General features: G+C 46.8%; 1 protein-coding gene across 1 annotated transcript in view; it reads right to left on the bottom strand.

Annotated features, from left to right (window-relative positions):
- LOC135508337 (rho guanine nucleotide exchange factor TIAM2-like) overlaps window positions 1–14,079 on the bottom strand; it is an 87,413-nt gene that overhangs the window by 60,395 nt on the left and 12,939 nt on the right. The window contains exons 4-9 of the mRNA XM_064928445.1: window positions 12,055–12,532; window positions 11,191–11,363; window positions 9,639–9,863; window positions 5,826–6,011; window positions 5,568–5,714; window positions 1,041–1,094 (exon numbers count right to left, since the gene is read on the bottom strand). Of these exons, the coding sequence (XP_064784517.1) occupies window positions 1,041–1,094; window positions 5,568–5,714; window positions 5,826–6,011; window positions 9,639–9,863; window positions 11,191–11,363; window positions 12,055–12,532 (1,263 nt within the window). The remainder of the gene's footprint in view (window positions 1–1,040; window positions 1,095–5,567; window positions 5,715–5,825; window positions 6,012–9,638; window positions 9,864–11,190; window positions 11,364–12,054; window positions 12,533–14,079) is intronic.

The following is a 14,079-nucleotide window of genomic DNA, read 5'->3' as shown; positions in this document are numbered from 1 at the left end:
AGTTACTGTATGTTACTGCTCAGATGGTGTGTATTTCCAGTATTCACTCCTCACACTCACACTGATTCTGAGTTTCCATCACATTTACCTCAGTGTTTTCCACAAAAGGCTCAGACTTTGGTTTCCATCTCCATGGACCGGCACTCATGTCTCACTGGGCCATGGCCTCGGAGGACCTGCTCGGAGTTGGGGCCAAAGCCTGGACATCTGCACTTTTCAGCTGCCATTTAACTGTGAACATGGGTTAACCTTTGTATGGTTGACACCTTCTCACAAATCAACTCTCTTGATGATGCAGAGGTTGTTGATTCTGCTCTTTACAAGGTGTCAATCATTTACTCCTCCCTGCTCAATGTCACACTCCTGATGTATACAATAACACTAGAGCTTCTATTAACAAACACTGGCGACAGATGGAAACTGAGCAAGACCGAGCTTTTCAACACTCTCAGCACTTTCCATTATGACCGGAGCCACTCACTTTGAGCACTTATAAATAAAACATTAGAATTCCTTAATGATCTTGGCTTTGTACAGAATTGCTTATAGTGGGATCTATTGCCCTTTAGATACAATGGGGTGCAGATTTCTCTCTTTGTGATATACAGATATGGCAGTACAGATAGACAGACACCTGCAGATTGGCATGAAAGGTATCTTACCTTTGATCCCGCTCTGGTCCTATGTACAGGACAGACCCCAGCCCAAAGTCTGCAGATTCAGACACAAGCTGCAGGCATGACCCTTAACCCCTGACCCCTGTACCTGGGAGATGTCATCCCACGGCCTGTCATCGTAATGCGTAACCATGAGGCTTGCTGAGACACATGATACTGTTGATCTATGTCTCAGCCATATGTGCTCACTTAGAAAATCTAGCCTGTAGACTCTCAGTCAATGAATTGTATGATTGTTTGATATCTAATCTGAAGTAGAAATCAAAACTAAATTTATATGGTATTTGACATTTTTATATCCTTACTCCTAAAAGGTAATAGAATTATATGAAACAGTCATATGAAAGTGTAACATGGACTGACCTCAGAACTAGTGGGTGGGAGACAGTAGGGTTGTCCTCCATCACTTTCAAAGATCTGCAACAGAGAGAAACATGTTTCCTTGACTTGTTAAAATCCCTGTAGTCATCTATTAAACAGCGGTAACCCATAGCAGCAGACTTATTACACAAACTTTGTTATTATGTAGCTAGGGCTGGGACTAGGACTGGGGCTGGGACTGGGGCTAGGACTGGGGCTAGGACTGGGGCTGGGGCTAGAGCTGGGGCTAGGACTGGGGCTGGGGCTAGAGCTGGGGCTAAGGCTGCAGCTGGGACTAGGGCTGGGGCTAGGGCTGCAAATGGGACTAGGCCTAGGACTGGGGCTAGGGCTGTAGCTGGGACTAGGGCTGCGGCTGCAGCTGGGACTCGGCCTAGGACTGGGGCTGCAGCTGGGACTAGGCCTAGGACTGGGGTTAGGGCTGCAGCTGGGACTAGGGCTGGGGCTAGGGCTGCAAATGGGACTAGGCCTAGGACTGGGGCTAGGGCTGTAGCTGGGACTAGGGCTGGGGCTGCAGCTGGGACTCGGCCTAGGACTGGGGCTGCAGCTGGGACTAGGCCTAGGACTGGGGTTAGGGCTGCAGCTGGGACTAGGGCTGCGGCTGGGACTAGGGCTGGCGCTATAGCTGGGACTAGGCCTAGGGCTTGGGCTGCAAGCTGGGACTAGGGCTAGGACTGTGACTAGGGCTAGGACTGGGGCAGCCTGTGAGGCTCCAGAGAGAGGCAGTAATAAGTAGTGTAGAGATACAGCTGGGACTACTGTGTGGCAGGAGTGTCAGAGAGAGAAGAGATGAGAGGACAGACAGCCTGCCAGGGTAGAGAGAAGAGATGAGAGGACAGACAGCCTGCCAGGGTAGAGAGAAGAGATGAGAGGACAGACAGCCTGCCAGGGTAGAGAGAAGAGATGAGAGGACAGACAGCCTGCCAGGTTAGAGAGAAGAGATGAGAGGACAGACAGCCTGCTAGAGTAGAGAGAAGAGATGAGAGGACAGACAGCCTGCTAGGGTAGAGAGAAGAGATGAGAGGACAGACAGCCTGCCAGGGTAGAGAGAAGAGATGAGAGGACAGACAGCCTGCTAGGGTAGAGAGAAGAGATGAGAGGACAGACAGCCTGGTAGAGAGAAGAGAGGGTAGAGAGAGAAGAGATGAGAGGACAGACAGCCTGCTAGGGTAGAGAGAAGAGATGAGAGGACAGACAGCCTGCCAGGGTAGAGAGAAGAGATGAGAGGACAGACAGCCTGCCAGGGTAGAGAGAAGAGATGAGAGGACAGACAGATAGAGAGAAGAGAGAGGACAGACAGCCTGCCAGGGTAGAGAGAAGAGATGAGAGGACAGACAGCCTGCTAGGGTAGAGAGAAGAGATGAGAGGACAGACAGCCTGCCAGGGTAGAGAGAAGAGATGAGAGGACAGACAGCCTGCTAGGGTAGAGAGAAGAGATGAGAGGACAGACAGCCTGCTAGGGATGAGAGGACAGACAGCCTGCTAGGGTAGAGAGAAGAGATGAGAGGACAGACAGCCTGCTAGGGTAGAGAGAAGAGATGAGAGGACAGACAGCCTGCTAGGGTAGAGAGAAGAGATGAGAGGACAGACAGCCTGCCAGGGTAGAGAGAAGAGATGAGAGGACAGACAGCCTGCTAGGGTAGAGAGAAGAGATGAGAGGACAGACAGCCTGCCAGGGTAGAGAGAAGAGATGAGAGGACAGACAGCCTGCCAGGGTAGAGAGAAGAGATGAGAGGACAGACAGCCTGCCAGGGTAGAGAGAAGAGATGAGAGGACAGACAGCCTGCCAGGTTAGAGAGAAGAGATGAGAGGACAGACAGCCTGCTAGGGTAGAGAGAAGGGCGGAGGATTCCTCCTCCAGATCTCCTCTTGCTAACTCTACCTCTTAATCTCTCTCTTCTTGATCCCTTACCTCTCTATCTCCCTTCCTCCCTCCCTTCCTCCCTCCCGGTGTAAAGCATGTTTTAGCAGGCACGCAGGTAGGCATGTGATGAGTCCCTAAGCCCTCTAGGAAGGGTGACTCAGCAGGTTCAGAATGATGACACCACTGCTCTAATGTACTTTAACACAGCTAAACCCAACACTCTGCTTCGCTTCAGATGAGAAATGAACATGGCCTCTCCAGACAGATGGCAGTAGTAGTGATATACAGAGCATTGACCGCCGTCTACGGAGGTTATACATGCTGTATGAGGCACCGAGCAGGTCTTATTATAGTAGCTGTAAACACCGCTGCCTGACTGCCGCAAAGCCCACTAACTTTAGAACTCTTAAACTTCTCCCACAAATCCCTGGGCCCTCCGGCCTGCGGCAGCCACTGAACCCTGGCCAGGCTAGGGTAACGCTACACACCCTTGTCTAACAGAGAGAGGCCTGTGTTGAGGGAGAGCTTTTGATTTTGAAATCACCAAGCAGGGAAAATAGGATTGGGGCTTAGTCAACTGAGATGACTCAATAAGAGGACTGTGGGACGTCGTGGGAGGGGAGCCGGTAGCTAATGTTTATAGAAGTAGAGAAACAGAGCTGGAGGGAGAGCGCCAGGGTAAGAGAGAGAGAAAAAGGAGTGAGGATGTGAGAGAGAAAGTAAAGGAGTGAGAGTTTGGCATTATGAGATCAACCTGCTGTCGATTCTGAACAAAAATGGAAAAATGGAACATGGAACTATTTCAAAGATTTTATTAAGTTCCAGTTCATAGAAGGAAATCAGTCAATGGAAACGCATTAATTAGACCCTAATCTATGGATTTCACATGACTGGGCAGGGGCGCAGCCATGGGTGCCAGGTCCAGCCAATCGGAATTTGTTTTTCCCCACAAAGAGTTTATTACAGACAGAGACACTCCCCCTTCAGATGATCCCGCAGGTGAAGAAGCCGTTGTGGAAGTCCTGGGCTGCCGTGGCTACAAGTGGTCTGCGGTTGTGAGACCTGATGGATGTACTGCCAAATTCTCTAAAACGACATTGGAGGCGGCTTATGGTAGAGAAATGAACATTCAATTCTCTGGCAACAGCTCTGTTGGACATTCCTGTCGTCAGCATGCCAATTGCAAGCTCCCTCAAAACTTGAGACATCTGTGGCATTGTGTTGTGTGACAAAACTGCACTTTAGAGTGACCTTTTATTGTCCCTAGTACAAGGTGCACCTGTGTAATGGTCATGCTGTTTAATCAGCTTCTTGATATCCCACACCTGTCAGGTGGATGGATTACCTTGGCAAATGAGAAATTCTCACTAACAGGGATGTAAACAAATTTGTGCACAAAATTTGAGAAAAATAAGCCTTTTGTGCGTATGTAATATTTCTGGGATCTTTTATTTCAGCTCATGAATCATGAAACAACACTTTACATGTTGCGTTTATATTTTTGTTCAGTATAAATCCCTCTGTAATAAACACATGTCATATTGACTCATTGGGAGGACAGAGAGCAATGATGTCACACAACTTGAAGGCTTAACTCATCTCCAGGAAAGATGGGAAACTGAGCACTAGACCGGCACTACTCCCCTCGAAGCAATGTGCCACTCTTTTTAATAGGCACCAAGAGCATAGAAAAGGAACAGAAACATATCTCAACTGGAGAGCTTTGCAGGGGAACCTGTGAATAACTGTGGGGCTGTTTAATATTTAGCGAACTTACACAAACCATCTGTTTGTCGCTGAAGGGCTGGGTACAGCAGGCTACAATTTACCACATATGGCTTTTAATAATTCATGGTACAGAACTGTTCCTGCTCGTCGTGCGCTGTGAGCCACCTCGGCCTTCTGCGCTGTGAAACCAAACTGGGTCTCATTAGCTAGCCTGCTGGAGCTCCCAAACACCACAATCAACATCACACACACACACAGAGCCCCGCGGAGGTGGAGGGGTGCCGAAAGTACTGGGAGCAGGGAAGCCTCAGTTTAGTCTGCATTCAGGACACCTGGCCTCCTGTTTGGAAGAGCACTACAGAGAATCAGAAGCTGGCAGTTAGCAGCGTCTATATTATAGATGGGTGCTTCATGCTCCCTACAATCAAAGTCAGTCCATCAGTCAAAACCTGTAAGAGCCATGGCCGTAGAAACATTTATGTATCCTCAAAGTGAAGCCTCCAGCTCAGACGCAAAGCAGAATACTGTCTATATCAGAGAAAGATTGTAGGGATGTTGTGACATCTTAATCTAGTGTACTACACCATTATCCAAATGCATTGGTTTTCATAATAGACGAGCTCCTGGGAAGTAGGTCTGTTCCATGCCTTAGAAGACTCTGCTGGGCAGTACCTTCAGGGCATAGGGGGTGGGGGCTGACAACATCAATAGATAATGAGCGTGTGGGGAAGAGTAATTACAACAACAAAAAATATGAGCTTATTACCTCTAAAAAAATAAAATCATGTTTATGGGGTACAAATGCACACCAGGGCCCCATTTCAACATTCTCTTAGAAATATGAAAAAGTCCTGCATCAATTTCCTTGTAGGTATGTGTGTGTTCTCTGTATGGGCATTTAGTGTGTCCAGGTACCATACCTGTCCTGCAGACGGTCTCTTTTCGCGGTCCCTCTTAGTGAGATTGTCCAGGCCTTTGAGGGAGGAGAAGAGGCCTTTCTTGTTGCGTGATCTCTGGCTCAGGGACACAGAGTGCCTCCTCAGTGTGGCCTCATCCCTGGAACAGACCTGACGATATAACAGACATAACACACCGTCAGGACTAGATCTACCTCTGCAGTCACAACCTGCTTCAACTTCAGTCTATATAGACACCCTCCATCCCAACCAGAGACTGACCAGTGCATGGAAGGAGGACACTGAGAAGATGCTCAGGCGTCCCAGGGCAGTCTTGGAGGGCCGGCTGGCTGCAGCCAACAGGCTCTTGGGGTTAGGCAGCTCTCCGCCCTGCAGGCTGGCCAGGTAACAGCGCATCCTGAACAGGTCCATGTTAAACTTCTCCAGGTTCTGCTCCCACTGCTGGATCTGAGGGAGGGTTGGAGAAATGAGGAGGGGAGAGAGGGGTGAAGGGAAGGGAAGGGAAGAGTGGAGAGATGGAGGGAGGGAGGTCAGAGAGAACATTTAGGGTGCATTCCAACAAGCTGGGATTGCTTACAGATGTGGTGGTGGGAGTGGGGGGCAAAAACTGGTGCCGGTTGAGGGCAGTAAGGTTGATGATATAATGAAGGAGGTTTGTAGTGTGTGTGTGTGTGTGTAATGCAGTGTATCTTATTTCACTGCAATAAAAGTCATGGGAAGGGGTTGACGAGCACCAGACCACCGTATAACCCTCCCCCTAAAAACACACACAACACACTCACCAACACGGAGAATGAACACATGCATCCAGACCCTTTTAGCACCATGTAATGTAAAGTATGAGATGGTGCTTATTTGTAAGCTTGGGGGGGTTAACTTTAATGAGAGAACTGTGGAGTTTAACGACTCTATACAATTTACTTTTATAGTGCTAGTATGCAGAGAGTTCATTTACAATACAGACCAGTACGGAATCCACCCTCTCATTAACATTGATTCAGACTGATGGAATCCTTCATGGTAGGGAATGAATTGGACAGGGGACCAATCTGAGCCTAGAACATTCCACCATCGAAACAGGACTGTAAAGACCAACAATGATCCTGTTGCACAATGCTGTGTGTTCAGACAGAGCGAAGGTTCAACCCAAGAACACTTAGCCCTTCTGGAGCCAATTTGAACCAGACATCTAGTGTATGGTCATGTATATTTATTTCATGAATATTTGGGGTGGCAGGGTAGCCTAGTGGTTAGAGTGTTAGACTAGTAACCGAAAGGTTGCAAGTTCGAATCCCCGAGCTGACAAGGTACAAATCTGCTGTTCCACGGCTGTCATTGAAAATAAGGATTTGTTCTTAACTGACTTGCCTAGTAAAATAAAAAAATTAAATGAATGCAGCGTCATCCATGGGTTAGAGTCTGAGCAGGGCTGTGTGGTCCTAAGTGTCAGGCTTGGTAAATCCTCTGAGATAACCCTGTCTCTAAGGCTATTACAGTGAGGTATTCTGGGGGACAAGAGAGGATCATTTTATTTGGAGAGCAGGCATTACATTGTCAATTACAACTACAGAACCTGGTGTCACAGGAAGGCCAAGAAGATCATCAAGGACCTCAAGTCACCCGAAACACAGCCTGTTCACCCGCTACCATCTAGAAGGCAGAGACAATACAATACAATCTCGGGGACCGAGAGGCTAATAAACAGCTTCTATCTCCAGGCCATCAGACTGTTAAACAGCCCCCACTAGCCAACCTCCGCCCAGTACCATGCCCTGAACCTTAGTCACTGTTACTAGACGGGTACAACCCAGTACTCAACTCTGGCCTATGTACAGAGTCATTGAACACTGGTCACTTCAATAATGTTCACATACTGTTTTACCCACTTCATATGTATATACGGTATTCTAGTCAAGGCTCATCCTATAGAACTACTGCTGTACACACCTTTTCTATTCATATACTGTCCATAATGTTTATACAGACACACCTTTTCTATTCATATGCTGTCCATAATGTTTATACAGACACACCTTTTCTATTCATATACTGTCCATAATGTTTATACAGACACACCTTTTCTATTCATATACTGTCCATAATGTTTATACAGACACACCTTTTCTATTCATATACTGTCCATAATGTTTATACAGACACACCTTTTCTATTCATATACTGTCCATAATGTTTATACAGACACACCTTTTCTATTCATATACTGTCCATAATGTTTATACAGACACACCTTTTCTATTCATATACTGTCCATAATGTTTATACAGACACACCTTTTCTATTCATATACTGTCCATAATGTTTATACAGACACACCTTTTCTATTCATATACTGTCCATACACACCACCATACAGATATATATTTATATTCCGGACTCTGACATTGCTCGTTCTGATATTTCTGAATTTGTGTTTTTCTTTTTTGTATTTATGTGTATTGTTTAGCATCGTTAGGTATCACTGCACTGTTGGAGCTAGAAACATAAGCATTTCGCTGCGTCTGCAATAACATCTGAAAAATGTGACCAATACAATTACATTTCAATTAGATGGACTCCTCTTCTCCCAGAGTAAAGACAGGAAGGTCATGGTTTGATAGTTGATACGGTTTAATATTGGACACCGTATGGCCACAATTGGAAGCGCCACACACAAACCCATGTCTGATCGATCACATCTTATTTACATTCTGTCAGGCAATGTTAATCCATCATCATATTAAAGAAGCTTGGCCATTATCAGATTGAGAATCAGAAAGAGGCTGGCATGGATATATATATATATGTGTATGTGTATGTGTGTGTGTGTGTGTGTGTGTGTGTCTTTACCGCTGAAGGCATATTGTCCCATCTGGCCTTACAGCAATCCTATTTACTCCCATTTCAGTCCCATTAAGTGGCAGGAATGGGCCTCCTTTTACATACAGCCTCCTTTGACTTTCCCCCTCTCTCTTCTTAATGATTGTACATGCCAACCTGATTATGACTTCACTATGGAGGGGAAAAGAGAGACTTCAAAAGGGCACTGATTTTGAGAAGGGGGAGGGTAAACATCAAAGTGCCCTCTCATAGCCCAATCACCCCCATCCTAAATCCATCATCAGCTGTGGGCACCCGTCTCAGGGCCTAACCCCGCCCTCTCCCCTCTGACCCTATCATTGGCTCCAGACCTCTCTGTCTCGAGGTGCTGTGATAGCTAATAGAAAACAGACACCAAGTCAGTCTGAAAGACCGACACTGCCCTCCATGTCATTCCCATTGGTCATGACAGCCATTAGCCATTCATCTTTTTCACAGCTATGTTACCTCATTGATAAGAATATTATAAAAACATAGCAACATCCACCTTGTCTACAAAGCAAAATCCTGGATGTTGAGCTTTCATTTCTTGCAGTCACGGTAGATGTCTTTTCACTCACAACCTTCCCAACACAAACATCCAACCATCACAAACAACCCCCACAATGTTGCAAGTCCAAAATCACTATCTTCTAATTCAGAGTTGAAACGCTTTGAAGCAACCAGATCCACCTCCGAAGGATGAATTACTGCACTATAAATCTGATATATACTCTTAAGTAGTTGGGACTGTTGAGGGGGCTGAAATGAGGGGAGGCTAGCTTGGTGTTGAGTCTTTAGCCATCTCCATGGCTCACTACATTATATGTACAGGACAGTTTTAGCTGCGGGGAGAATCAGTGATTGGTCTGTTTTTCTCCTCAGGCAGGGTGTTAGAGGGGCTAACGTTGAGAGGTCATTATATAGAACAACATCTGGAATCCCAATCTGATGCAATGGGAAGCAGCAGCCTGCCGCTCCTCTCCTCTGAGTATATGTTTGGACAGCCATTAGCTGCTTTTAGGCTACTTCTCCTGCTTCCGAAAATAAGACATGGGGTTTTAGTCGCGTGGGTTGATTCACAGCTCATATTTTTAGAGCTGCTAGATTCCTAACAAACACACTGAACAGAACAGATCTGTCTGGGACACTAACCACTGCTTCACTGTGAGAACACACCACTATCAACATAACCATCATCATCTACCTCATCCTCACCTGGTTCTCGATGGCCTTCCTGTTCTTGGGATCACTGACGATGGACAGCTGCAGCTCAGCCATCTTCTTCATCTTACCGTCCATGTCTACCTTCTGCAGCAGGCCTCTGATCTGGCTCCTAAGTAGACGCACCGTGTCCTCCTTGCCATGGCGCTTAGCGAACAGAGAGGCACTGGCAGAGTGGATGGCTGTCACCCAGTTCTCCAGGTCTGTCTGGTTGCTAGCCTGAACACACAGAGGTGAAGGTAGGATATTAGATGGATGTTTGAGGTAAGACCAGAAATGGTAAAACAACATTATTACTAAAAGAGACTTCGTCCTCAATGGCTTATGTGATGGTATGAGCACTGCAAGACACAGTGATGAAAGCGATGCCGTGAACGACATGCTTCCGGGTTGGGCTCTATATCTGAATGAGGGACAGTTAAAAGAGCAGAGCACTTTGCGCCCATATTGTGTTCCTCTCTTCCTCACGGTATATTATCATCTTCATGACAGATTTTCCCATCTATACGCGATTACGTCATTTCACAGTCAATCTTGAAAGGATCATATAGCTTGACAGAAAACGATTACATTATCAGAGGACATGGTATGAAATGTGATAGGAATACGAGGGAGAAGTGATTCATTTATGACACATGTGGGAGAACACAGTCTTCTATGGTGCTTCATTTTATCGACTTAATGGTTTCCTGACCTCTTTAGAGTTTCAAGTGATGTTAAATCCACTTGACCATTTTATTAGCTTTACTCAGAACACCACAACTGGGAAAAGAAAGAACTCGTGATGCCAAGTCAGGCCTCTGCATCCAACAGTGAAAATAAGTTCAGCCATACAAATGGAAAAGCTCCAACTGGAGAGTTAAATTGTAGTCATTTACGAGCTAGAATCATTCAATTGATGTGCTAGATTATACAGTCTAAAAATACACAAGTGTGTGATTGTATGTGTGTGACTATATTTGTAAAACATCTCCGTCCACTACTATACAGTGTAAATATGCTGAACAGTGCGTTTGTTCCCTATTGTTCGGCTGACACAGTCAGTGTAATCTAGCAGTAGACTACACCAATCTGCTTGGCTGCCCAAGCAGGAAGAGGCTATCAGACCAGGCTGCCACAGTAGCACGGGACACGCTTTCCTTTCCAACGACAAAAAACATTCCCCACTAAGTAACAGCTTCTGCTCCTCATTTGTGTGTTGGATTGGCTGGAACACTAAGCATTTCAACAAGCAGAGCAGAGTAATGGGGGAAATCAGAGCACTAACGCCAAGATGTGCTCATGAAGCTAACGCTAAGCTAACAACATGCTAACGCCAAGCTAATGCCGCACAGACTCTAGGATGGAGCAACCACCAGCTGGACTGAACAATATAGTTGTAGTGTGACATTTATGAACACATGAAAATTTACTGTCGCTATACAAACATATGGAATGTTTTTTCTGAAAAAACTGTATCTACAGCATATCCACCCACTTGGGGATAAATACTGTGGACATCTACTTTCTTTAGTTTTGATAGTGAGTTTGAAGAGGTAGACCTCACCTGGAAGAGGTAGACATCTCCGTAGGTGTTGCTGAGACAGAAGACATGCTCCTTCTTGGGGTGCTCAGGAATGGCCTGGACGATACAGTCCTCTGCAAACAGGGCGTAGCGTGGAGACAGCTCCTGCTCTGGAGAACCCTTACCATAGGTCTCATAGAACAACAAGGTACAACCTGGAGGAAGAGGTTGGTCATGAGAGTGAGGAAGAACACAGCTCAGAGGAATGTCCTCTGTCATTTATTTGTCTCTGCTGTTCTTCAGTCATTTACAGTAAAGTGGAAGGCTGAAGGACACACACACACTCACGCTCCTGGCCTGAGGTTGATCTATTTAGCTGGTAAATGCAGCAGTAAAATTCCCTGTAAGCTTTTAGGATAGCAAAGGATCAGTGGACGATAAATGCAATGCACAGGCTAAGTAAAGGAGATGGACTCTGCAAACGACACACTGTAGTCTTCCTGAAAAACCATGTGAAGAGCTGCTGCTGCCTCTCTTAAGTGATATGTCTGGTTTTACTTCAACTTTAAATGTGTTTTAAAGTTAGAAACGGACATTCCCCTCTGTCGCCCAGCGTAAACTACATTTCAGTTTATGTATTCAGCAAACAATGTAGTGGTTATATCTACTGAACATGAGGATGTAATAACTCCAACGCTAAAGATCAAGTTACACTTTGACCTTTAGTTGCCCTATAAACCTCCTCACACCTTTAACTCACCTTTCAATGTGACCAAACCTATTAAGCATCAAGCTCAACTTCATTTCAGTGAGCTATTGAAGGTCCAATTCAATGTGTATAATGACTGGACCTTAGATTGCAATGTCACAAACCGTCTTTCTCTCTGACAACCCACCCCTTCTCACCTTTCAGGGTGACCCAATACTGTTTCCACTTCCTGCGTGTGACCAGCTCCAGCTTCCTGTCCTTGTGCAGGGTGAGGAGGGGTTTGAAGGAGAGCCAGCCAGCCCTCCGTACCACCCCCTGCTCCTTTTCAAAGAGCATGTCCAGCTGCTCCAGAGAGCCGCCTGCAGACTCACTGCTGCTCTCCCCCCCTTCTGTCCCCGTAGACGGGTCTCTCCTCTCACCACCTCCCCCTGCTCCTCCACTACTGCCCTGTCCCATCCCTGTCTCCAGCTCCTGCATGAAGTTCTCATAGATGTTCTGGTGGAGGGCATCGCTGCTGTGGTGAAGGGCCCCTGCAGACTGGGCCCGGGAGGCCCCAACATTGCCAGGTCCACCAGGGTACCACAGGCTGAATACCTGGGAGGGAGAGCTGGTGGCAGCTGTCAGGCCGTCCACTCCACTGTCAAAGGCCTCACTGCTGTCCTTATACCTAGGCTCCTGGAAGGGCACAGAGATGAGAATAAGGTGAGGAGAGGGATGAAGTGAGAGTGTGAGGAGAGCATAGGGAGAGAGGGTGGGGTGATGGGAGTGTGAGAGGAGACTGTAGAGAGAGAGGGCGGGGGGAGACTGTGGAGTGAGAGTAGGGATGGGGGGTGAGACTGTGGTGAAGTAGGGAGAGAGGGTGGGGGGGAGAGTAGGGAGAGAGGGTAGGGGAAGACTTTGGGGTGAGGGTAGGATGAAGTGCGACTGAAGTTCTTGAGTCTACGAGGCCACCGTGGCTTCCTGATCTCAGTAGAAGCACTACTTCATGTGATTGCGCTCTTTCAGGGGTAATGTCATCCCACCTGCACTCCACTAGATTGAAACATCGATTCTCCCCTGGCAACTTGGTTGGGTAAACTTCAAACACAGTGTTCCAATGCCTTTCCAAAGCAACCCTTCCTCAGTCTCTTGCCGAGTCTACCCCCCTCCTCTCACTGTCTGCCAACCTCTCCCTTCCTTCCCTGTCCGTCAAACTCTCCCTTCCTTCCCTGTATGTCAGTCTTCCAAATCCTCCCCCAGTACCTCCCCTACTCTCCATCTACCCTTTTTCCCCTTAGTCTCTGCTTTCCTTCCCAATCCCCTTCTCCCTCAGTCTCCCGCCGTCTCCCCCAGCTGTTTCTCATTAGAACGTGGGCTGGGCCTGAGTGTCTGTCTTGGAGGGTGCAGCGCAGCGAGAGCCCTGAAGCCCAGGTGGAAGGCAACGAGAGCTGGAATTAGTCCCAATTTGGGTCGACTCATTGAAAAGAGGCTGAGTGGCCAGACTTTGTGATACATGGTGAAATATGGTTCATTGAGCCAATTGGAAGCTGGCGGTGATTAGGTGGAACTAGACCCAGCGGAGAACTCCAAACAGGGGCAGAACCAGGCCAGTGTGGACCCCTGAATCAGCTCTGTCCGGGGCACCACAGAGTCACCAGAGTGCAGAGAGACCCAATGAATGTGTCAGCATGAAGCTATAACAACTCTGAATGTCAATACAGAGCTCAGCTGGAAACATCACTCTCCAACATTTGCCCACAAAGAAGTTTGAGTCAGAACACTGAAAGAGACCATTTATCTAAACAAATATCACTCTGCTCATTAGTATTCTGTTCTGAAGCCTGGGATTGCCCAATGCCTACAGATACAAACATTTGATGTGTGTTAGAGTTGAACGGAGAATAGGGATGGGATTGCTACTGATTGGAGCTTGTTGGGGTGTTTCTCATGGACCTTTGAAGCATTGCTGGGAACCTGAACAACTTCAATCACAGTCCCTCAAAAGCCCCTGTCCTTCTCAATGAAAAGGTCAAGCTCAATACTGCATGGACATTGTATCCTAGATCGCTCCCCAAACCTAACACATTGCAAGAGATTATCAGGGTTTATGATAGTGTCGTGTCTTTGGCATCATTAAACTGAAGACTTCTTTGTAGTTTATCAAATCAATTCTCTGTAATTATTATTACGTGATCAACTAGGATGTTGGTGCACCAAGGAAAATATTCAGATTACAAAGTTAT

The sequence above is a fragment of the Oncorhynchus masou genome, chromosome 21 (genome assembly GCF_036934945.1).
Source record: "Oncorhynchus masou masou isolate Uvic2021 chromosome 21, UVic_Omas_1.1, whole genome shotgun sequence".
Classification (NCBI taxonomy): domain Eukaryota; kingdom Metazoa; phylum Chordata; class Actinopteri; order Salmoniformes; family Salmonidae; genus Oncorhynchus; species Oncorhynchus masou.
The sequence above is the reverse complement of the archived record's forward strand: the minus strand, read 5'-3'. Positions and strand labels throughout refer to the sequence as shown.